The following is a 24,516-nucleotide window of genomic DNA, read 5'->3' as shown; positions in this document are numbered from 1 at the left end:
CTGCCTATCATTCCTGGTGTGTTCTTGTGTGTGTTACAGCTGTCTCTGAGTTGTGAGAAGTGTGTGCCTAAGGGCAATTGAGTAACTGGGTTTATCATGGGTCTATAGGATGCTGCATGCCTACATATGTGTCTCTTTTTACCTTGAAGGATGTGTGTCCATCTGTGGTTGTTCGTTTTGTGTCCATGTACTTGTTTGATGCCTAAGAGTAATTGTGATCCTGTGTGTGTTTGTGCATATGTATGGGTCTATGGGCTGCTACATGTCTCTTTTCATGGTGAAAGTTGTACGTCTGCTGACCATCGTGGGTCCATTTGGATGTGGGTTTGTACACAGTGAAGGCTGTGGGTCTAATTGTAACTGTCCGTGCGGACTGCATGTTTAAAGGCTGAAGGGAATCTGTCTTTGCCTTTTATCCCCGGGTTATGAGAAAAATGTGTGCAGCCGTGTGACCAGAGCAAGAATGTGTTTGTCTCTCGGCCAATCTCCGTCCTCACCCAGGGCCTGCGGTCACGGTTACTTTCCAGGATGCCTTGGCACTGATTCCTAGACGGGCGGGACCTGCAGGGCCCCGCCTCCAGCCACCAGGGATAGGCAAGCCTCTCTACCCTTGGCAGTAGCGGCCGGGTGTGTGGGTGTGAGGGTGTGGGAGTGTGGGTGGGTGGCGGGCGGGGTCTAGCCCGCAGCCCCAGCCACCCTCACTCCTCCCGCCCCCCACCCCCGCAGCCGACTCCAGCCTGCTCATTGGCCGTGTCTGCAGTGACGTCGTGGGGATTGCAGACAAGAACCCTCAGCGCCCGGCGCGCGGGAGGTGTTGTCCATCACTGGGGCTTTGTTACGTCGTCGCCTCCTCACCTGGCTGCGGGCGCGTCCTGGCAGCTGCAGCCTGGAGCCGGGTGCCAGCTGCTGCGGCCGCCGCCTCCGCCATGGTGTCCCCGGTCACTGTGGTGAGTGTGTGAACGAGCGAGCCAGTGTCCGGCGCGGCCACAGCCCACCGGCCTGGGGACTGGGCTGCGGGAGGCCAAGCAGCCGGGGGCTGAGGAAGGGCAGGGATCCCGCGGCGGCCCGCGTCCCCAGGCGGGAGTCGGCGCTGTCACGGTCCGCCGCATCCCAAACCTCTGCACCCTTCCTCCGCGCGCCCCCAGCCGGTCGGAGGGAGGGAGGAAAACAGTGGGCACGTGACTCGGAAGCGTGACTTTGTTGATCGCTGTGTGTCTGGCGCGGGTCGGCTGGATCGCTGCCTGGGAGAGGAAGGGGACGGTAGCGGACCGCAGGCTTCTGCGTGGGCAGACCAGAGCGAGGCGTGGGAGAGGGCGGGGGAGAGCAGGAGGGTGACTGGGACCTCCTGGGAATCCTGTTCCAAATTTGTTTCCTCCCTTTCCTCATCTTATAGAGAAGTCTGGGGCGGTGCAGGGCACGCCTGTGAGTCTAAACAGCCTTGATAACGCGCTGGAGGAGAAGAGGTCGTTCTCTATTGACACCCCTTGTTCAGACTTTCTCACCTGAACCTTTGTCTCTCCCCCGCCCCCCTCCTCCTTCTAGTGCTGGGTTCTCTGTGACTATCAACACCTCCCCAGCTGCTACTGCTGTTTCTCCTTCTAGGAAACATGGGGCTGGGGGAGGGGTGTGGAGTAGATGCTTCCAAGGGCTGGCAGGTGGAGGCTGGGGAGATCTGGGGACTGTGAGGATAAGCCGTCCCCTCCTCTGCCCGTGTCCCTGCCCTGACCAGCCTGCATGGGGGAATCTCCATAGGAAGGAACTTAGTCATCTCTTCTCACTGTTCTCACCCCTGGCAGAGCCAGGGCAGGCTTAGACCCTGGACCCACCATCTGTCTCTTCCCAGCCTCCTTCATTACAGCCTGTTCAGTCCCAGGTAACCAGGGACTGAAGGTCTGAGAGTCTGAGTGTGTACCCAGAGCCCTGGGCTACCCAGCCAGAGGCCTGTCACTTGGGGCAGAGCATGAGTATACCGGAAACCTCAGCTGCTCTGAATCACTCTCAGAGCCTCAGTACCAGAGGCCCAAGAAAAGGAGCTTCAGGGGATCACAGATTCAGAATATCTGCAGCAGCCCCCTGGTGCCTGCATGGCCTTGGACACAACCTTTCTTTAGCTGCCCTCCCCCCTAATCCGGCTGAGACCAAGTCAGCTGCTCTAACTTCCCCCTCTCAGTTCCTCATCTCCTCCCAGCCTGACTGCTGGCTTCTGATCAAAAGCTGGGAAGAGAACCTCTCCCTCCCCTTCCTGCCTCTCTTTCTGATGGGCCTCGAGTTGCTGTTATTCTCTGGGAAATGAGGCTGACTGACACCCTCTCCAACCCCCCAATTCCTGAGATTGCTGGTATTTCAGGGACAGTTTTCTTGCTCCTAACTCATGGGTCCATATATCTAGGCAGCATCCCTGTCTCCTCTCCTTGCCCTTGATGGTACCTTGAGGCTGGGGCAGCTGGAGTGGAGGCTGAGTTTGCAGACTGGCCAGGGAGAGAGCCTGTGGGGGCTGAGATGGTTGACGGTGCCCACACATTCCTGGCGCTCACCTGGTGTCGCTGGGCCTGTGTCCTGGCCCTACTGCTGAGGATCACGAGTTGGCCAGTTGTGGCGTCTCTGTGATTTCCTGCTGTCTCCACTCTATTCCAGACAGCTGGGGGCTGATGCTGGCAGAGAGAGGCCAAAGGGGCTTTGGGGAAGGAGAGGGAGGGGGCAGGAAGGGAGAAGCATTGGGCTGCAGGATGGGACACTATTGCAAAGTCTGTTTTCTGTGCAGTGAGTGACTATTCTGGTCCTGCCCCGGGGCCAAGAATGGATGCAACTAGCAGGGACAGGGGAGCCCTTTCTCTTCCTAATCAATTAAGCCTCAGGGTAATGATGGGCTTGTTCACACTCTGCAGGCTGCTTGGGGCAGGCCAAACTGGGTTTCTGTGTGTCAATCCTCTCTGCTTGGGCGGTGGGCCTGTCTTTGGGGTGGATGCCTGGGCTGAGGGTGCTGGCTCTGAGCCCCGCTTTGGGCTTCTGAGCTCCCACGCTCTGAGTGCTGCCCTTGTCCTATGTCCTCCAGGTGAAGAGTGAGGGACCCAAGCTAGTGCCCTTCTTCAAAGCCACTTGTGTGTATTTTGTGCTCTGGCTGCCCTCGTCCAGCCCGTCGTGGGTCAGCGCCCTCGTCAAGTGCCTGCCCATCTTCTGCCTCTGGCTCTTCCTTCTGGCCCACGGCCTGGGATTCCTGCTGGCCCACCCCAGTGCCACCCGCATCTTTGTGGGGCTCATCTTCTCTGCTCTAGGTGATGCCTTCCTCATCTGGCAGGACCAGGGCTACTTTGTGCACGGTCAGTCATCACAGTAGCTACCTGGGAGGAATCCTGGGGTTGGGGGCTAGAGGACCCTGGGGGGCCAAGGATTTGGGAAAGGGAGGTTTTTTTAAAAAACAAGAATATGGGGAATTTGAGGGGTTCTGTGGCCAAAGACTGTTGGGGCCCCTGTCGGAGGATGACCCTGCCGGTGATATGGTGATCAGTTCTGGAGTGCCACAGGAGAGTCGGGGAGGGTATCTTTGCCTTCATGGATTTCTTCCCACCCCTGTTACTCTCAGAAGAAAGCTCCTGGGTTATCCCAAGCACTCTACTCCTACCCCCGCCTCCCGTCACTGGTTATTCGCCTGAGCTTGCCTTCAACATCCCATCATCCCCTCTCACTTTTAGGTCTGCTGATGTTTGCTGTGACCCACATGTTCTATGCCTCGGCCTTTGGCATGCGGCCACTGGCTCTTCGGACAGGTCTGGTGATGGCAGTACTGTCGGGCCTGTGCTATGCCCTCCTCTACCCATGCCTCACGGGTGCCTTCACCTACCTGGTGGGGGTCTATATGGCCCTTATCAGCTTCATGGGCTGGCGGGCTGTGGCAGGGCTACAGCTGGTTGGGACTGCCTGGCGCTGGACTGAGCTGGCGGCGGGCAGCGGTGCACTGCTCTTTATTGTCTCAGACCTGACCATCGCCCTCAACAAGTTCTGCTTTCCTGTGCCCTACTCGCGGGCCCTCATCATGTCCACCTACTACGCCGCCCAGATGCTCATCGCCCTGTCAGCTGTCGAGAGCCGGGAGCCAGTGGAAGACTACAGACTGAGCAAGGCCAAATGAGGGGCCAGGTGCTCGTCACCCCTCTCTGCTCCTGGCGCTGGGGTCCAGAACCTGGGAACCTGCAAGAGCTGGATCAGGATGGCTGAAGTACCAGCCTGGGGCAGCAGGTACCACCTGTGAAATGCACAAGTTTGAGGGGATAAGCAGCAAAAAGGATCTTTCTAGCAAAGCTAGTGGTCCAGGACAATGCTGAGAACTAAAAAGAGCCAGCTTGATGCTCCTTGCTGGAGCCAGAAGAAGATATCTCCCCACCTGTACCACCCCATCCAGACTGTCAGAGCCCCTCTGGAGGGCCATGGTGCTCATCCTCTCAACCTCCCCTACTTCTACTAGGTGGAAGAGTCTAACTCGCCCACTTCCAGTCTTTCTGATTTGCACAGAGTTGAGGGAGGAGGGGAGGAGTCTGTGCTGAGATGACCCACGTCCAGGGCTTGAAGCCCCTTTCACAGGCCGCTAGTTGGGAAGATTGGATGGGGTGGAGTCTCCCTTTCCCACATCTATCCTTGTTACTTGAACAATCTTAATCTCTAAGTGTTGGGTGGGAAGGTGAAGGGGTGTCTATCCAGGTAGGCAAGACTGGGGACTACTTTGGCCTGGGAGTTTGGGGTACCAAGGGTTCAAGTTGGTCCCATCTCTCAAAGGCCGTCCCAGAACTCAGGCCCCACACCACCACCCTCAGACCCTATCCCCAGGGCTAGGGTGAACCACGCCAAAGGAAGGGGCCAGCCTGTGTGTGCATCTGTATGTGAGTGTTTTGTGTGTAGTCTGTCTCCCAGCCTATCTGTATCTTACTCTGCCAGCTGTCTCTGACCTGCTGTGTGTCAAAGTCTTTTAGGGAGAGGGCCTCAGGGAGCTGCTGAGGGGTTGCTGAGCCTGGCTCAGAGAGCTGGGACGCCCCCCACATACACACCCACTCTCAGGTCTTTCCTCCTTGCCCCTTCTGCACTGGGAGTGAGAGGAGGGGGCTCCAGTGACACTCTAGGGTCATAAGACCCGAGGCACATTCAATGCAAGGGGAGCAAGGATGGGACAACTCCATCCTATTGCTTGTGTGAAAAAAAATAAAAAATACCCAAGGGCCATTGGCTGCTCTGCTTGTCTGCCTGTGTGGCACGTGCCTGTCTTGCAGAGGTGGGGGTGTGGGGCATGGCACCAGGGGCCCTGGATGTCCTCACAGCCTGGGTCACAGTCCTGGCCGGTGCATCTTGGCGCCAGGCTGGCTCCCTGGCTCTGTTGACACTGCTGGTTGGAGCTTGTCTCACTTGCTGGTCACGTGTGTGGGTGAGGATGTAGATCAAGAGGATGGGGGTTGGGTAGTATTTGCCACCGTCCAAACTTGACCTTGATGCACTCCCCTGTGCACAGGTGCCCAGCACCTTTGGTGACTCCTAGTTACCCAGTGTCCTCTACTGCTACCTAACTCCTCCCCTCCCCACCCCAGACCTGCCAGCTGCTCCAAGATTCCCTTCAAGCATCTCCTTTCTTCCTGGACTCTGGGCTCAGTTGAACAGCTGAGAGGAATGAGATTAGATTGTCTGGTTCATACTTTACATTTGAAGCCCTGGCAGAATAATGTGTCACCCCACTCCAGGGGCATTTGCATCTTAATGGGCAGTGCCCTGACCCAGAAGTAAAAAGGGAAGCCTTGGGTGGTGGTGAATACGCCATCAGTAGAGGGGTTGTACAGTTGTGGGGATGTGATAAAGACACTCAAGCCCCATATGGGTGTTGAATGAATCAGTGATTTTCAAACTGGGGTTTTTACAGAGATCCCTGCTAGTGGGAGCTAGCAAAAGAATAAAGTAGAGGAGGGAGGCTCAAAGACCCCCATCCTTGTTTCAAGTCCAGTAGGTTCTTAAGAATTTTTTTTTTTCAAGGAAGGGTTTTCTGCTGCAAAACATAAGTTTGAAAGCCGGCAAGCAGGATGACCAATCCGTTCTAGCTTTCAGATGCTCTAATTCTCAAATAGTGGGAACCCCAGACACTGAAGAGGCAAGGTCCTGATCCCTTCCAACCCCTGAACTCTGAAGACACACCTACCTGGAGTGAAGAAATGGGAAGGGCAGGATGGGGAGAAAGATGCAGACTTTGCCCTCTATGCCCGGAGGGAGGGCAGGGTGCAGTGTGGCTGTGGAGGAGGGGAAGGCAAGGCGAGGCCCAGTCAGAAGGGGGCTGGTCGTTCCCCATGTGGGTGGGTTTGGACCGAGCAGGGGTCGTGGTTCTGTGTATCCCCATCCTACGCCCACGTCTATCTCCTTGGTCCCTGCTGCACACCATGGTTAGGAACAGGCACAGGCGCACTCACTCAGTTTATTGTCCCATGCCTTCACTGAATGTTTACATTGACAAGCACCACAGAGGGAACCAGGTCTCTCTCGCTGGGACCACACAGAGGATGGGCCAAGAAGCCCCACGCACATCACAGCATCCTCCTGATGCCTGGTCTGGGCTGGAGCTCACATAAGGTACTTTGATTTCTTCTGCAGACTCTCAGTGACGGAGGCTAGAATTGCCTTGTCATCTTTGTCTGAAAGAGCAAAGCAAGTATTTGTTAGTGTGAATGATGCTGGGGTAAGGGAAACTCCAAATTGCCGGACTTGCAGTCGCTATGCAGGAACCAGGGGCTGGACCCTGCCCGGAATCCTCAGTCCTTGCCAGCCCCAGTCTCCCAAGGTCAGCTGGGTGTGTGGGGCCAAGAGCTGCCAGTTATTCGGCATTTCGTATTTGCCACGCATTGTGCCAGGAACTTCTGTGCACTATCTCATTTAATCCTCATGACAGCCCTAAGCAGTACATGGGGAAACAAGCTCAGAGTGGCTTGCCAAGGTCACATGGCTGGTGAGTGTTGGAGCCAGGGCCCTGTGCCCATGTGCTTACAACCAGAATTAAGTTGTCAGGGATCTCTCTAGCTGTGGAATGAGAGCTGGATGACTCCCACAGGGCCTTCCCTGGCCTAGTTCTGTTACACAGTTCAGCAGCCACTGTGGAGGCGTCACCTCAATGCCAGACACTTAGCTGAGTACTTGAGAGACAGAGCAACAGGACCAGGTCCTTTCCCCAGAGAAAGGCATCTATAACAGGATGAAAAAAAAGCATCTGTAACCATGGAAACCATGGACACCAATAGTGTGCCGTGGAGACTTCGGAGAGTGGCAGAGGATGAGGCTGGAGAGGTAGATGGTGGGGGGGGGGGGTGCTTGTTGATTGTGATTTTTATCTAAAGGATCATGGGAAAGCTAGGAGGGAGTTTAAACAAAGAGGAGCAAAACAGGTCATCTTTGCATTTAGACAGTTCATGCAACTGGCTGTTTAGCTGTGAAGACAGTAGAGTGTGTAGGAAGAAACAGAATATTTCCCCTATATGTGCACCCATGAGCAGAAACATAGCACACGTATGTGCAGAGGGAGGGCTTCCCTCCACTAGGTTCCCTTCAGTGCCTCCCATCTATCCTTATCTCAGACCAGTAGTCTTCAATTTTGGTTGCACATCAGAACCACTTGCAAAATTTGTAAACATAAAGATTCCTTCCAGAACCCTGCCAGGGAGATTGTGATTGGTAAGTCTGGTTTAGGCCTGATCACTGGCGTCTTTTTCAAATGCAAGTCTAGGCCCACCAAGGGTTGCAAACTACAGACTACTGAGGGATTGCAAACTCCCAAGTCTGCAGCGGCCAGGCACATAACAAATGACATCGAGAAGATGGGACAGTGGTACGAACTATGGCCAGTTGGAGAATGTTTACACCACTCCATGTCAGATTAAATAAAAGCCTGCGCCAGCCATAGGAAAAGAGCTGATCAACGGCTCAGGAGGCCGCCATTTTGCGCCTCCGCCCCACGCGGGACACAGCCAGGCACCCTCACCGTCCCGGGCCGACCGGCGCTGCACCCTCACCGTAGACGGTGAGCGTGCAGCTGCTGCGGTCCTTGCCCAGCTCGTTCTCCACCACTACGCTGTACTCTCCGCTGTCCTTGAGTGTGCAGGTGGGGATGACGATGGTGCACACACCACTGGTGGAGTTGTACCAGAACTTGGAGTTGGCCGTGATGTTGACGTCGCCCTTGTAGAGGGTCACGGTGGGCCGTGGGTTCCCAAGGAAGGCGCAGGTCATGGTGCAGTCCTGGCCGCGCAGCACGGTGTGCGGCTTGAGCGGGGTCAGGAAGCGCGGCGCGTGGCGCCAGTCTTTCTCCTGGTACGGCTTCAGCTTGGCGCTCTGGTCCTCGGCTGCGCCCGGATGGGACACGAAGGGCGGTGAGCGCACACCGAGGCCCCCATCCATCGGGCGCCGGCTTAGTGCTCCTAAGACGCCCCGGTGACCCAGCTCACGGAACCCTGAGGACCTGGGTTAGATTCCCACGCGCTATCAACTCTGGGGCCCGGACTTTATACTGGTTCCTAAGCTTTCCCTTCCGCCACCCCCCTACCCCCATGGGTTCCAAGACCTAAACCAGGTCCGCGGGGTTTTACGCTTTTCCAGACCCGGGCGTCCTAGACTTCTTTCCAGCCGCCAGCCTCCGGACCCGAGCTGTTATCTGGCCTTTAACTCCCCATCCAAGCTTTCCCCAACGCCCTCGCAGCCTCCACGGTCTCTGCTTTCTCCAATTTAGGCCCTCATTTCAAGATTCCCGCAGCTATCCTTACCCTTAATGCCCTCCCTCCAGGGTTTCTGGATGTCATCCCTGCTCCCTGGACTCTCCCTGAGTCCTCAGTCAGGTCCTCAGCCAGCCTCTCAGCTCCACAACCCCTCCTCACCCTCCGGCACCCCACTGTCATCCCCGCCCCCAAGGGGACCTCCCCACCCCCCCTCCGCGTTATTCCCACCCCTCAGTGTACCCCGCAGGAATCTCCTCCCCTAGGCTTCCAGGCCTCTGCTTTTCTCCCCCGGGTCCCTGATGTTAATTAACCCTTTCACCTCAGTGCTCCTCAGATTTTACCTCAAATCTTGGGTACCCCTTGCAACCCTTATTTCATGCCCGCCATCAGGGATCCCAGACGTTACCTGAACCCCCAAGTCCCCAGACTCACTCTTGTCCTTGTTGACGAGCCAGGTATCCCTGGAGTCCAGCGGGTCGCTGTCACCGATTTCGTTCCGGGCCAGCACCCGGAAGTAGTACTTCCTGCCGGGGAGCAGCCCGGTCACCGTGTACTTGTTGCTGAAGACGTGCTCGGCCACAGTGAACCAGGTGGCGGTGCTGGCATCCCGCTTCATGATGACGTAGTGGGCCTCGCTGTCCTCCTGCACGTCGGGGCTGTGGTTCCAGGTCAGAGTCACCGTGTTGGGGACCTCCTCGAACAGCTGCAGGTTTGTGGGTGGCTGCGGAAAATCTGGAAGGGTCCGAAGGTCCATCAGCCACCCTGGGGGGGCTGAAGTATCGTGCCCCCACCCCCGCTACCTGCCAAGCCCTAAGGAGGATGGGATGGGGCACCTTACCTTCTTCTAACTCTCAGGCAGCTGGGGGTCTTGGAGTCAGAAAGAACTATTTATGAAGTGTAGCTCTGCCATTTACTAGCCCTGTGAACTTTGGCAAAGTTACTTATCTTTTCTGAGACCCATTTCCTCATTTGCAAAATGAGGCTAACAATAACTATCATGGAAATGTTGCGTAAAGTGCCTGGCATGTAGGAGCTGTTCAATAAAAGTTCACCCATTCTTCTCTTGGGGGTTTAGGGCTTTATTATAAAGCTTCCAGCCGTCTCTAAGAGGCCACCCAATTTGGGGGGGCTGTTATGATTTTAATGGAGAGGGGTACAAAATGCATCAATGCAGAAGAATGTGTCACATACTCTTTGGCATAGTGATTAACGTAAATTTAATAATACACAATGTGTTAAACCTCAAAACCTACAAAGTTTCCTGCAACCTAAGATAATGAAAAGGCTCTTTCCAAAGTGTTTACTCACCACCTTTATTATTAAAATTCTAAATTATTAAAATTGGGGGGACTGAAAAATAACAGAAGGCTCATTTCAGCTGTGGTTCAAGAATTCTAATGAAGCTGGATGGCAATGACACTGTGGGACTGTGAAGCTCCCCCCAAAAGGCTTTCTCGGTGACCACATCACAAACTTTAAAAGTATTTCCAATAACATATAGGCAAATCACCCCAAGTTTTAATGGATTCCTCTCCATCTGTCCCTCCTGCCTCTTACCCATTCTCTGCTCTCTCTATGCTCACAGACCCTACTCTGCATATGCCCCGAAGCTCTCCACATATGACTGAGACTGAAACAAGGGCTGGGTCCTAGTTCAATGCCTCTGGGGCTTCAAGATACTGAGAAAAAGTGAAAACAACCCTCCGCATTAAGGCAAAGGCTGATAAAGTCTTGCTTTGTGGTGCCCAAGAAGCCTTGACTACCTTAAGGCATGACCTTACAGTGGTAGGGACTCAAGCAGCCCTAGGGAGCGTGTGCAGCGATGCTTCCCCAGGCCTCTACCTGTTGTCATACCTGCCACACGCACGTGGATGTCATGGTACGCCTCTCCGAACTCATTCTGGAGCAAGATGCGGTACACCCCTGAGTCGGAGCGCTTGGTGCTGCTGATGAGGAACTGGGAGTGGTTTTTGCTCTTGGTGATGGCCTCCCTGCCCTTGGTGGGCACGCCATCCTTCAGCCAGATCACGTTGGGTGGTGGTGAGCCCTGGGTGGTGACAGGAGATGGCACCAGGGGTCACCTGGGTGGTATTTGGGGGCAGGCCCTATCCCACTGTCCAGGAGTCTCCTGCCAGGCTCTGAGGCCAGGGGTCTGGCGAGGGGCAGAGGCAGAGACTATGATAGCTGTAGCAGCCAACTTGGTTAAGTGGTGGGCGTCTGGGGGCCAGGGTAGGACTCACAGAGAAGGCGGCGTGGATACAGAGGGCTGTCCCAGCGCGAACCACCATGTGACTTTTCAGCCGGGCCCTGAGGTCAAACTTGGGAGCAGCTGAGATGGAGGAGACAGAGATGGGAGCATGGAACACTCTTTCCAGAAGACTTAGCTTTAAGCCTCCCCTCCAAAGCTTTTCCCAACCTCTTCTCCTTCATGCTCTCACTACAGGCCATACAGACATCTAGCAACCCTGTGATGCTGTGAAGCATTTATTTATTTTTTCTCATCTGTCTCCCTCTATTATTATATAAGACTCTTTAGGGCAGGTCCTGTGTTTTATTTTTTTCTAAATCCCTAACACCTCCCTTGGCACACAGTAGATACTATTCGGCACACAATGAGTGGGGTTTTTGGTTTTTGTTTTGTTTGTTTGTTTGTTTGTTTTTGGCAGGGAAGGCCCTGGGGTTATCCCTAGCTCTGTCCAGGCACAAGCATGGACGACTCTTTGTTGATCACAGCATTGCCCAGTTTTCTCCTGTGGGATGAGGTCCCAGAGAGGAAGGTGTGGAGCTAGGATGTTGGGGCCTACACTCCAGCCCTGTCTGCATCCCTCACCTGGTGGTGGCATGGCACGGACCCCCTCGTCCAGCTCCACAGGCTCCCCACACCCAGCCTCGTTCACAGCCCGGATTCGGAAGAAGTATTTCTGCCTCTCGGTGAGGCCTCCTACTGTGTAGCAGGTGCCCGAGATGGGGATCTTTGTGCACTTGGACCACTCCTTGGTGTCTTCAGCCCGCATCTCAAGGATGTAGCCAGAGGGTGGGTCTCCCTCGGCAGGCTCCAGCCAGGCCAGGGAGATGCTGGAGTTGGAGGAATCCGACACATGCAGGCCCTGCACCAGGCCCGGGGGTTCTGCGTGACACAGACAACTAGTCAGCCCCCAGATTCTTCTCCACTCAACGCCATGCCCAATTCCTGCACTCAATACCCCTGAAACTTAACTTTCAACACCTCTACCTTCAACACTCACAGTTAAAACGCTCAATACCCAGGCTTTCACCTTCAACAACCTCTAAATTGAATTCTCTCAGTCTCAATACTTTCACGCTTGAAGTCAAAACCCTCCAAATTCAATATACACTATACACTCAACCCCTCTGTATTCAAAACTCTAGCCTTTAGCTCAGCCCTCTGCACCACACCCATTCACGCGTGATCTCCCCATCTCACCACCTAAGCTCAGCACCCACCCAACCACTTACCCAACACCCCTGCTCAATCCTCAAACATGCTTCTACTACCTCCCCTAACCAGACATACTCAACATTTGATAAAAACTTTTTTCCACCCACCTCCTCGCTGTCCCTGACTCTCAATCTTTATTTGCTGGCTTTCTCTTGTGTGTGGATCTTGTCCCTCTATCAGGCTGGCGGCTCCCAGAGAGTGGAGACTGTGTGATCCACTCCTGTTAGACTTTCCCGGGAAGAAATCCTCCTTCTACCTCCAATGGCTAATTCCACTATGTGTTGGGGCCTGGCAGCACCATACTCACTGACAGGGTCCTTGGCTACCACTGAGCTGGATGGCATACTAGGCTGTCCGGGGCCTGCCTTATTCACAGCTACAACTCGGAATTCATATTCTGTGTCCTCCAGGAGACCATCCACAGTGTACTTGGTGCCTGAAATGGGAATTTGAGGGGTAATGAGGCCAGGGGTGGTCCACGTGGTAGGAGACCATAGAGTGAGTAGATGTGGAAGAGGGGGTCATGAGATGCTATGAAAACCCACAAAGGAGTTGGAGGAGGGAGTGTGTTCAGAGCAGCACGGGAACATGGGTCCACCCAACAAAGTCTCCCTTGGTCCCTCCTGGGCCTTTGTCCCTCGACCTCACCCTGGATGGGGTCCTTGTTGACTGGCACCCACAGGTTACTGCCTTTCTTCCTCCGCTCCACAATGTAGCCGAGCACTGGGGCTCCCCCATCTTGGGTGGGGGCGTTCCATGTGATGGTCACAGCCTCTTTGGTCACGTCAGTCACTTGGGGCTGGGAGGCAAGACCAGGGGGCTCTGTGGGAGAGAGAGAGAGGGCAGAGGTTAGGTGGGGGAGCATGTAGACAGTTGCCCACCCCATGCTGAGCTCTGGTTCCTTCCTTAAAAAAACTTAAGCCAATGATTAACTCTGGTTGCACATTAATGTCATGTGGGAAGTAAAAAAAAAAACCCCAAAACACCACCAAAAACTAGTGTCTGGGTCCTGTGTCCTGATATTCTAATTCAGCTGGCCTAGGGTGGAGACCAGGAATCAGCATTTTTTAAGAGACCTCAAGTGATTCTAATGTGTAGCCAAGATAGAGAGCCGCCAACTTGAATTTTCCAACCTGTGGCAGCCCCAGTGGCACAGTTTTTAATGTACTGTCTTGACACACAGAAACATGGAGATCAGTTGGGAGGAGTGTAGCAAGTAATTAACTAGTGATCATAATTAAAATGCCAATGTTGTCAAGGGTTTTCTTTGGAAAAAAAATTAGAGTGGATTCAAGGCTATCCCTAAAGCAACATTACTCTCCCTTGCGTATGGGATGATTTCTGGAATGGAGAAACAAGTGGAGTTATCTCCCTGGAACTGTGCACAGTTCTGGAGGTACCCACGGGAGTGTGTTGTGCATGTGATCTGACTGGAAAAAGTTGACAATTCCCGTCCAAAACGATCTTCTGCTCTTACTCTAGAAGCCATCTGTCTCGTGGGGCAGCTAGAGATGACCCTGCGGAATCTCCCACAGACCAGCACTCCTCACTGGCTGAAGGTCCCCACGGTGGCCCCTGAGGTCCCCATTGAGCACGGGGCTATCTCACTGACCAATAGGATTTCCTGCAAACACTTCCTCTGTCTCCAGCGGGTCGCTCACTCCTTCCGAATTGACGGCCAGGATACGAAACTGGTAGGCCTTCCCCTCTTCCACCTTGTTGGTGGAGAATTTGGTGACTTTGCTGTCCACCTCACCAATCTTAATCCAGGACTTCTTGCCGACTGCCTTCCGTTCCACTATGAACTGTGTTATAGGCCGCCCGCCGTTGTCCTTCGGGGCCTTCCACTTCATGTGCACACAATTACCCGAGAGCTCCAGGAACTCCACCCGGCCTTGGGGAGGCTTGGGACGGTCTAAGGACAGAAGAGAGCATCAGAATGTGTCTTTGGAGCAAAGGGCCAGAAGGGCTTCATCCCACTGGTTGGAGGTCCACCAGACTGAGACATAGCTAGATTCTGAGCTTTGCGGATCCCTTGCCCTTCCCTCTGTCACTGTTTTCCTAAGACTTGCCCAAATGTCTTGATCCCCGCCCCCCGAGATTCCTGTCCGCCTAGGAATGAGTGAACTGGAGCTGAGGGACCCCCACCTCAGCTAATTCCCACTTACCTCTTCCAGACAAGGTCTCCCCTCCTCTCAGCTTCCAGAACTCCAGTACTTTCTTTTATTACAGTTTATTTTATAATTACATGTCTGCCGGTTTTTTTTTTTTTTTTTTTTTTTTTTTTTGATACAAGGGCCTCTCACTGCTGTGGCCTCTCCTGCCGCGGGGCACAGGCTCCGGACGCGCAGGCTCAGCGGCCATGGCTCACGGGCCCAGCCGCTCCGCGGCATGTGGGATCTTCCCAGACCAGGGCATGAACCCGTGTCCCCTGCATCGACAGGCGGACTCTCAACCACCGCGCCACCAGGGAAGCCCTGTCTGCCGGTTTTTATCCCTTTTGGGTTGAGGGACTGCTGGGGATAACTCATCCCTGTGTCCTCAGTACTGAGAACACAGAGGAGGTGCTCAGTCATACTGCCAAACTGAATTGAAACCCAATCCATCCAAACGCACAGCTTGATGGAGATGCAGGTGGAGGAGGTGATGCTGGGGTGTGTGTGTGTGTGTGTGTGTGTGTGTGTTGCATGTTGAATATGAGTTCACTAAGGCCAGCTCCTCATGTCTTTCCTTAACTTTATGTTCAGACTCATCCCAAATACCATTTCCACCCTCATTCCATCTTTCTCTCCAATTTCATTCTATCCTCAACCCTATCTCACCTCCCCTCACTCCATTTCACTTCCAACTCCAATATTCTTCGCAATGAACCTCACCTTCATCCTAAATTCCACCTCTCTTTTACCTCATTTCCACCTTACTTCCAACCACATCCTCATCTCCAAGTCAGTTACAATACTTCAGCAACATCTGAAGGTCAAGTACGTGCTGTGCACTCTGCTATAGTCTTTAAATTCACTTGAAATAGGCACTTTAAAAAAACCACCCTGTCGCAGATGAGAAGCTGAGGCTCAGGAAAGTTAATGGACTTGCCCAAGGCCACCTAGTTAGGAAGTTAGGAAATGGGCGTCTTCTGGCTGCAAAGCCAGCACTTCATTCCCATTCTCAACCCGAACTCCAGCTCTCTCCTCAGCCTGCGTGCCGCCCCCAGCCCAGCCAAGCCAGGGTCTTGGCCCACCCAGCGCGCTGAGGTGCAGCGTGGCTGTGGCGGAGCCATGGTCATTCTTGAGCTTGAGCATAATGATGCCACTGTCCTCCCGCGCGCAGTTCGAAATGGTGAGCAGCGCCTGGTCTTCCCCACGCTCCATCGACACGCGTTCCTCCTCCGTCACCTCCATGCCGTCCTTGTACCACGTCACTTTGGGCAGCGGCTTTGCCCGGAAGGGCACTTTGATGTTCGCGGTGTGGCCCACCTTCACGGTCACCGGGTGCGCGGCCAGTGCCTCCAGTACCGATGGGTCGATGGTTGGAGGATCTGCAGGGAGGGGCGGCAGGGAAGGCTCGAAGAGCAGGGACGCGGGAGGAGCCGAGGGGTGGAGGAGGAGCCCATGGGGGATGGGGGAGGAGCTAGGAGTAGGTGGGCGGGCCAGGCGTGGTCTAGCTTTGTCCATAGTGGGCGGCGACCTTACCTGCAATAAATACTGAGGCTTCGCTCTCTGCACCCTTGGCCCTGAATGTGTACTTGCCCTCATGCTCTGGCCCCATATTGGGGAAGATGAGCTTGTGTACCGCACCCTGCTTCACGATCTGCGCGCCGGTCAAGTCCGTGATCTGCGGGGCGAGGGGCGGTCATGACTGCGAGTGTATGCCCGGTCGACCCCTTCATCCTTCATTCCCTTCCCTGGCCCCTGCCTCGGACCTCCTCGGCATCCTTCAGCCACACGCCATCCACCTTTTCGTCGTTCAGCACTACGCACAGCTCAGCCAGGCTCCCGGTGGCCGCGTGCACGTCGGACATCCCGCTCTTCACGGTGGCCAGCCGCTCTCGAGAGAAAGGGGGCAGGGGTTGGGTTAGGGTATCGGGGTGGAAGGGACTTACGGAAAAAGGGCTGGTGGCATCTATCAAAATCATTTATGATGAGCAAGATGTTTGGAAATGGGCAAGTGGGTGATGGTCGGTGGGGGCATTAGAGCAGGTAGGTGGGGGGCGGTTGGGGAAAAGTCAATGGCATTGGGAAATGGCAACTGGGAATTCTGGGAGATGGCTAATGGGGGGCTGATCATCGGAGGATGGTCAGTGGGGACATAGGATGCTCAGGTGAAGAAGGGGACTAGATGGTGGGATGCAGGTGGTTAATGGAGTTGGGATATTTAGCTGGTTATGCTGTTCTGTGGGATGCCCAGCGTTTATTGGGAGTTGAGGGTGGTCAGAGTCAGTGAGGAGTGGTCAGGGATAGTGAGTAGGGGCTGGTCAGGGTCTAGGAGTGTGGGGTGACCAAGTTTGCTGGGGATGGTCAGAGTCTGGAAGTAAAGGATGGATGAAGTCAAGGGACTGGGGATAGCATTCAAAAGATGAGGGATGGTCAGTGTCTAGGAGGTAGAGATGGTCAGAATTTGGGAGATGGGGGCGGTCAGAGTGGGGAGGTAGAATTAGATCATGGTCTGGAGGAGCATTGAAGTCAGTCAGGGGACTGATGGGTGTCCACAGTAGGAAACTGTTAGGGCTGGGGGCTTGGTCAGTGGGGACTGACAGGGTGGGCGTATACCTTCCACAGTGACTGCAGCAGTACTGCAGTATTCCATGGGGTCCCCATCCTGCATGGCCACCACAGTGTACTCGCCACTGTCACTGAGCTGTGCATCCTCGATGACCAGCTCCGCTCGCTTGCCCTCATGGTTCATGCTGTATTTGGAGCTACGCTCCAGCAGCTGTCCGTCCTTCTTCCAGCGCAGGGTCACATTCTTGGATGTCAGCTCACACTCAAGGCACGCACAACTCCTCTCTTTCACACGCACGTTCTTGAGGGTGCTCACAAACTTTATAGGGATGCCTATGGACAGACAAACAAACACTTGGTCCTGCTCCCAACCTCCTTCTCTGCAGCTAGATGCTGCCCTGCTCCTCTTCTTGACCCTAGAAACCACAGGGCCTTGTGACATGAAGTGTGTACCCGACTCACAGAAGTACCCGGCAGGGAGGGTCCCAGCTCTGCCTCTTGCTTGCCAGCTGACTGTATGCAGCGCATTCACTCCCTAAGTCTCACTTTCCTCATATGTAAAATGGGACAACAGCTTTCACCTCCTCACGGCACTGCAGGCAGTATCTCTAATGTCCCCTTGGAGCTCCAGCCATAATTGCATTGTCTCTCTGGTGTCTGGGCCTTTACACATGCTATTCCCTCTCCTGAGAATGTCCTCTTCTCTTGCCCCTTCCCTGAAAACTGAATTCCTTTTTGTTTTACTTGGTAAAGCTTTGCCGTCATCTCATCATATCCTTTTTGACATTGCCACGTGGTACCTCTTCTTTGGGTTCTCACAGCCTCCATGTCTCCCTCAATCACAGCAATGATTGTTCCATGTCACTTGTGTCAAGAGTGGTTCACATGTATGACCCACCATCATGTGCAACTCTCCAAACTAGGTATAATATAAGAATGTAAGTAGTCAAGAGTGATGTGCTGTAATATATGATATTAGAGCCATAAAGGCTAATAATTTCTTGACCTGTGATCTCCCAGCCGATAGTAAGATCCTAGAGTGTCTTGACTCCTTGCTTAAGAACTTTTGTTCTAATTCCATTGCCACACCTGCTTCTCCCACTAGACTAGGAATTAGCAGAGAGAACTCTCTATCTTTCTAGTAGCCATCAAAGGGCCTTGCAAGGAGGAGATGGACAGATACATGGATGGATGGATGGATGGATGGATGGATGGATAGATGCTCACATGGAGGTTGCTGTGGCATGAAGCCCACCCCTCAAGCTCTGGCCCAAACACTCACGGTCAATAGTGAGCTGGGCCTTCTGAACCAGGTCCCCCACCTCGGCAGAGAACTCGCCACTGTCACTGAGTCTGGCATCCTTAATCTTAAGCGTGTGGGTCAAACCATCCTCAGACACAGTGATTTCATACTTTTCATCCCTCTTCAGCTCCTTTCCATTGAACTTCCACACAAAGTTGGGCACTTTCTTGGAGAGGTGGATCTCAAATACAGCTGTCTGGCGCTCCATCACCTTCATTGGCTTCATCTCTCCCAAGAACTTCAGAGGCTCATCTGCAGCAAAGAGTAGGAGGGGCATTCATTGGGCTGTATCCCTGATCCCTCCTGAGGGGCAGGATGGTGAAGGGGGGGCATAAAGACTTGGGTCCTGTAGCCCACAGTTGGGGAAAGCATCCTTCTTTCCTTCTGCTTGTGAATCCTAGAGTCTCCTCCCATAATGTTCATATGGTCTCCTCCCCAGTAATGTTAACAGCAATTTTAGAAAGAATATTTCTCTATGTGGTTTTAGATATGCACCAGGCACTATTCTAGCCATTCTGCACATATTAAAGCATTCAGGTAGACTCTACCATTATTTCCCATTTTACAGATGGGAAAACTGAGGCAAAGAGAAGTTAAATCACTTGCCCCAAATACACAGCTCGTAAGTGACAGAAGCTGGGCTTTGAACTCCAGTAGTTCAACTCCAGAAGCTGTACTCTTAACCACTATGCTACACTGCCCCACAGCACTTTATCTCTTAATCCTCTCCCTTATACCCCACGTCTCTCTCCGCCATTAACTCCCATTCCCGTGCAATCTGTGCACAGCCCCATGGTCCTTCCTCCCATGTCCCCATGGACCCCATCCTTGGATATTCCTCTGCCCTGACCCTGACTGTGTCCTCCTTGTGCTGCCTGGTGCCCACACTCTTACCCAGCACTGTGAGCTTTGCACTCATCCTCTTGTTGTCCACGGACAGGCTGTAGGTGCCTGCATCGTTCATGTTCACGTTGGTAATGACCAGCATGTACTTGGTGCCCATCTGCTTCACGTCATACTTGCCCAGGGAGTACTGGATCCTCAGTGGCTCATTATCCTGCCTCACGGAATAGGTAGAAACGCTGATGAAGGGGTTTAGGAGGAGATTTCTAGAGGTCTCCATTCCCCAAAGCCAGCCTGAGCTGGAAGGTGCCGTATCTACCTCTTTAAGATCCTCAAACACACTCAGAGGCCCCTAAGATCTCTCTAGCCTCATCATCTGGCTCGGTGGGATCCAGGGTCTCTGCCTCTCCCGAGGCCTGAACTCTTAATATGCATGAGTTCACTAGATACTTTCTCTTAGAGGTCCATCTTCAGTGACCTGCAGGACTATCTGATCCAGCCTTTTCAGATGGGTAGACTGAGGTATGGAGAAAGGGAAGTAACTGTCTCAAATCAAACAGCAAACTGGTGGAACATCTAAGAATAAAGCCCAGCTCTCATCCAGTTTCAACCATACCAGATGGCATCCTTTTGATGGGATGGAGGAGAGGAAAGGGCTTATGGGTAATGAGAGGGTCTTGGAAGGAAAGGGGTGCAGAGGAAAAATGATATTCCAGGGTGGGCCCTTCCTAGGTGCTCGCCCCACCTTGATCCATGTCATTTTGACATTGGGGTCCTTCAGCTCCATTATGCACTCAAAGACCACCGTGGTATCCACCTTGGTCTCTCTGTCTTCCAGGGGCTTCAGAATCTGGATGGTCTGAGAGATTGTGGTAACAAAAAGGCAGGTGTCAGAGGCATCTGGAACCTGGAATCTGCCCAGACTGTGTCTCCAGTGCTGGAGGAGCCCCCTGAAGGTCTGGGGAGAAATGACTAGGCTGATTAGATAACTGTGCTCCCCGCCACCCCCCTCCCCCTACAACGAACAACTTGAAGATTTAGGGGGAAACGGGTACGATAAGGGAAGAGAAAGGAACCACCATTTGCGGAATAGTCACTATGTACCTGGGCCCATTACATAGGCCTTCTAATTCCAGTGTAGATGCTTAACAGTTATGAGTTGTTGAGTGACTAAATGAGAACACCACCACAAAAACAAATGAAAAAGGAAAGTATAATTTTCATTTTGCAGATGAAGAAGCAGGATCAGAGAGACCCCCAAGTTCACTCAGTTAATAAGGCAGTAGAACTGGACTTTGAACCCAGGTCTGTCTGACTCCAAAGTCCATGCAAATACATTAGGGAGCGGTGAAGAGAAAAGAGGTAGAAGGAGGGTGACCTGAGTTCCTTGCCTGCCCTTGCAGTAGAGAATGCCCTTGAGTACGCACGTGCGTGGTGGGAAGACCTTGCCACTGGGAGTCACACAGGCACTAGCACTTTCGGTAAGGCCCAGCCCCTGGCCTGCAGCTCCCTGCTCCCTGATGGGCACTGACCTCTACCTCCACTTTCTTCATCCCTTTGAGCTTCTTGAGCAGTCCCCGGAAGTCTGTGAAACCATACTCCATGCAGGTCTTCTCAAAGTCCTTCTTGGGCACCTGGGACAAAATCTCCAGCATCTCTTTCTCATCCGTCACCTTCTTCTGCTGCTTCTTGGGGGGAGGGGGTCCCCTGGAAGGAAGCGGGTGCCAAACTTGGACTTAGTGCCTTTCTCTGAAGACAGAGGGGGCCTCTCCCAACCATGAGATGCTCCTCCCTACTCCATGGATTCTTGGAGGCTGGGCCATTAACTCAGGGGGCTGTTGAAAGGCCTTCCAGAAGCTCTAGCCTGGAGGGTGGGGGGACCACACCCTAGGCAGAGGAGCCTCCCAGCCTCACCTCTTCCTCAACATCTTTTTGAAATCCAATTTTTCTTCACCTGAGGACAGAGAGAGGGATAGGGTCAGACAGAGGGAGTTTGGTCCCTAAGAGGAAAGGCCAGGAGAACGGGGCTGGCTCACCCTCGGTCACAAGCAAGGACACGGTGTAGATGGCGTCTGCATGGTCATTGCTTGCAATGCACTTGTAGTTGTCAGAGTCATCCGAGGTCAGTGGCTCCAGCTGGATCAGAGTCAGGCCATTAGCAGGGGAGGCGGGGAGGGAACCACAGGGGGACTGTCTGTGAGATGGGAAAGGAGGGTGTTTCTTTTGGGCTGGGGGAGGAGCTGAGTGCTGGATGTGTGTGTGGAGGATTGAGCAGCCTCTGTGATTAGGAGGTGCCAGGTAGTGGTCAGTGTGCGTGTGTCTGTTTGGAGCCTGATTCTGCATTGGATTCTCCCCCTTGGCTGTGAGCTCCTGGATGACAGGGACTTCCTCTGATTTGCAGCTTTATCTGCAGTTTCTGACGCTGGGCTGAGTACGCCTTTATTCAACACGGATTTACTCCTCTGTACCAGGTATTGGCCTGAGCCCCTGAGGAAATGGGGGTGAACAAGGCTGCCCTGGCACCTGTAGAAAGGCACTTAGGTACCAGTGGGTTCCTGGAAAGTGCTTGCCGAATGAATGACCTTGTGTAAGGAGTGGCCAGTAGGGGGGGGCGCTCTGGGGCAGCTTGTGTGTGCTGTAGGGGCTAAGGGTCCTAGAATGCACCTTCGGGAGGAGAAGGAAGCAACCATTGTCTGTGGGGAGAAGGGAGGCTCTTTGCCTTTCACAGTGGGAAGTCCGGGCAGGATGAGGAACAGGAGTAATTATAGGTCTAGGTCTCCCAGGGACCCATCCCTCCCTCTCCTCAAAGGGTCTGGAGCCAGAGGCTGCATGCAGAAGATAGCTAGACCCTAGGATGATCGGCCCTTGGCATTGCTCTTCTGGAAGGTTCCCCTGAATAGCCCAGGAACCCTCACCCTCACCTACACTCTAGGACCAGCCCCTCCCTCCGTGCCGGTCCCGCGCCAGCTCAGCCTGGCTCCGCCCACCGTGGTCTTAGCCCCTTCTAGCCACGCCCATAGCTTTGGTTTCACGTTCCTTTTGGGTTCACTCACCTTCTGGAACCTCTCTTTCTCTTCCATTTGGTCTTGCCCCCTCCTTGTTCTGGCATTGTCCTAGCTCTGCCTTACCCCGCCCCTAATTTTGGTCCCCTGCTCACTCTGGCAACCCCCCAGCTCCTGACATGGTTTCTCTTATCCTGCCCCTCCTCTAGGGCAATGACAGCCCCTTTTCCCATCTCCCAGTTCTTGGGTCTCCATTGTGGATCTCTTGTTTGCGACAGGACCTGCAGCCCATGCCAGGGGTCCCCGCCTCCGACCTTATGGGTAACTGGACCTCGCACCTTCAGCACGTGCTCCTTGTTAACGCTGTCGTAGAATATCTTGGCGGACTCCTTGATGGGGGTGCCGCTCTCTCTCTTCCAGGAGATGTTGGGTTTGGGGTTCCCCTGCACCCGGACTCGGAACATGGCTTTATCCCCTGCAGTGGGCACAGGACCTATTTTTTCCCTCTTAGCCTCCAAGCTGCACCTTCTACCTGCTCCCAGCCCTGGGCAGGGCAGGGACCCTCGGCCCGACCCAGCCAGTGATTGTGTATTGAGAGGACAATGGTGGTGGTGGTGGCGGCTGGGGCACTGGGGAGGAAAGGGAAGCACCCAGGGGCCTGGGGAGACGCGGGGAGGGACGCACCCTCGGGCGCGATGACCGGCTGAGGCTTATCCACGAACTCCGGGATGCTCTCGCCAGCAGGGATGTTGGAACTCCGGGTCACCAAGCTGAAGAACTCTGTGGTGCTGGAGGACTTCCTCGTCACGATTTCCTCTGTGGCGGCGGGCGAGAGGTCAGAATGGGCCACAGGCGGAGCTTAGCCTGGAATTGGAGGGCTGACATTTTCTTGAGGGGACGGTGGAGCATTTTAGGTTAGCGGGGGGCAGGACCAGCACTGGCCGAGAAACAAGGTCCTTAAAGAGTCGGTGGGTCATTGTGTTATGGCAAATTTCAACCACTAGGGGAGCCAACGCCTCATCCACCCCCTGGTCAATCTTTATTGGGTCAAAGCCTTGAGTTCTACTTTTTTCTGTCTTAGACGGAAACTTGTCTTTGGGATTTTATGGGCGTCTTGGGCTTCTCTTCTGGAAGTTCTGGTCCCCCAGTAGCATTAAATAGTGACCAGAGTTCTAAAGGCTGCACCTGGTCTACACATGTTTTTTTATTTGACCTTTACAATGTTTAAACAAAAAATAGCCCTACATCTAAAAACAGAGATTTCACATAAAAATGCAGACTTCTGGATCCTCAGCACTGGACTCACATTCCCATATGGTAACAGAACAGTCAGTGGGAGGGAGGTGAAGAGTGACTGTCCCTTTAGATGGACTATATCCTGTCCAGTTCACCTCAGTCTTTTTTCTGCATTTATGTTCCCTGCCTGGACACTATCGGCCAGTGGTTTTCAACGCTGGCTGCACGTCAGAATCCCCGGAGATCTTAAAAAAACAAAAAACAAAAAACCACCAGATTTAACCCTCTGACTCACATATCGCTGTTTTTTTTCACTCCCCTCTCCCCCCACTCCTACACTAAGATGACTCTGATGCGCAGTCAGGGCTGAGAATCGCTACTATAGGCAATTGAGTTTGCAACTTCTGGTCTTGAGTCCCGGCTGTTCCACTAGCTCTGCCTCACTGGCCAGGAGGAATTGGTGTAAAGTGTTTACCTGGTCTTCACCTCTGTGCACAGAGGACTCTGAAGGAGGGGGCAATGACTGGGAGGACAGGAATTCAATATCCTGGTCCCTGGCCATCTTTTAATCACTTTCCTCTAGAGACATGACTAAAACAGTCTGTTCTGCTCTGAGACCATTTCTCAGCTTTCCCTTGGATCTGCCCTCCCCCAAGTCTGGTCCCCAAGGGCTGAGTGCCTGGAAGCTCAAGTCAGTTGTTTATGTGTTCATCTTCTCTCCACTGGCAGCTCCAGGTCTTCTCTTTCTTAAGTGAGGCAGGGCCAGCATTATTATTCATAGGTAGATAAGGTTGCTACCTCCCTAACTTCCTCCATGCCTGAAATTCTACCATCAGAGATGGTATTTGCCTATGGCTCTGATCTTAAGCAATTGAGAGTTCATCAATCACTCACACACATCCATGTGACTGATTTTTCCTAAGCTTTTTTTCTGGAGGTTGGATCTGTGGGTGAGCATCTGGCTGGCTAAGCTTTATCAAAGCACAGATTAGAAACACAGGTTGGGAAGGGCTGCTGGTGGTATCTTGGGCTCTCGAGGGGCCCAGCAGTCGCAAATACTGGAGGAAGAAAGGCTGCCCCTACCTGATTACTGACCCCCTCCTCCAGCCATCCCACTCTACTTGCCTCCCACGATCTTGGTTGTCTGGGAGAAGGTCTGCATGTCGGTGGTGGAACTGGAGAACTCCATGGACACGTGCTCCTGAAGCATCTCCTTGTGGTGAATGGTCGTCAT

At 53.7% G+C, this 24,516-nt stretch overlaps 2 protein-coding genes across 2 annotated transcripts; one reads left to right on the top strand and one right to left on the bottom strand.

Moving 5' to 3' along the window:
- The first annotated feature begins 209 nt into the window (after nucleotides 1-209).
- Nucleotides 210-5,403, top strand: TMEM86A (transmembrane protein 86A). Its single transcript, XM_079929834.1, has 3 exons — nucleotides 210-947; nucleotides 3,053-3,317; nucleotides 3,690-5,403. Exons 1-3 carry the CDS (start codon nucleotides 927-929, stop codon nucleotides 4,124-4,126), a joined length of 723 nt encoding a protein of 240 aa, XP_079785960.1. The 5' UTR covers nucleotides 210-926; the 3' UTR covers nucleotides 4,127-5,403.
- Nucleotides 5,404-6,111: 708 nt separating this feature from the next.
- On the bottom strand, nucleotides 6,112-24,516 carry IGSF22 (immunoglobulin superfamily member 22; the record flags this gene model as incomplete). Its single annotated transcript, XM_079928784.1, has 22 exons — nucleotides 6,112-6,653; nucleotides 8,022-8,351; nucleotides 9,153-9,452; nucleotides 10,575-10,767; nucleotides 10,961-11,049; nucleotides 11,551-11,847; nucleotides 12,488-12,616; nucleotides 12,829-13,002; nucleotides 13,793-14,095; nucleotides 15,419-15,715; nucleotides 15,870-16,011; nucleotides 16,100-16,224; nucleotides 16,947-17,231; nucleotides 18,181-18,453; nucleotides 19,096-19,258; nucleotides 19,790-19,903; nucleotides 20,577-20,751; nucleotides 20,959-20,998; nucleotides 21,081-21,180; nucleotides 22,385-22,521; nucleotides 22,731-22,862; nucleotides 24,408-24,516. The coding sequence occupies 22 exons, from the start codon at nucleotides 24,514-24,516 to the stop codon at nucleotides 6,583-6,585; spliced, it is 3,978 nt and encodes a 1,325-aa protein (XP_079784910.1). The 3' UTR covers nucleotides 6,112-6,582.

Source organism: Stenella coeruleoalba (assembly GCF_951394435.1).
Source record: "Stenella coeruleoalba genome assembly, chromosome: 8".
NCBI lineage: Eukaryota > Metazoa > Chordata > Mammalia > Artiodactyla > Delphinidae > Stenella > Stenella coeruleoalba.
The sequence above is the reverse complement of the archived record's forward strand: the minus strand, read 5'-3'. Positions and strand labels throughout refer to the sequence as shown.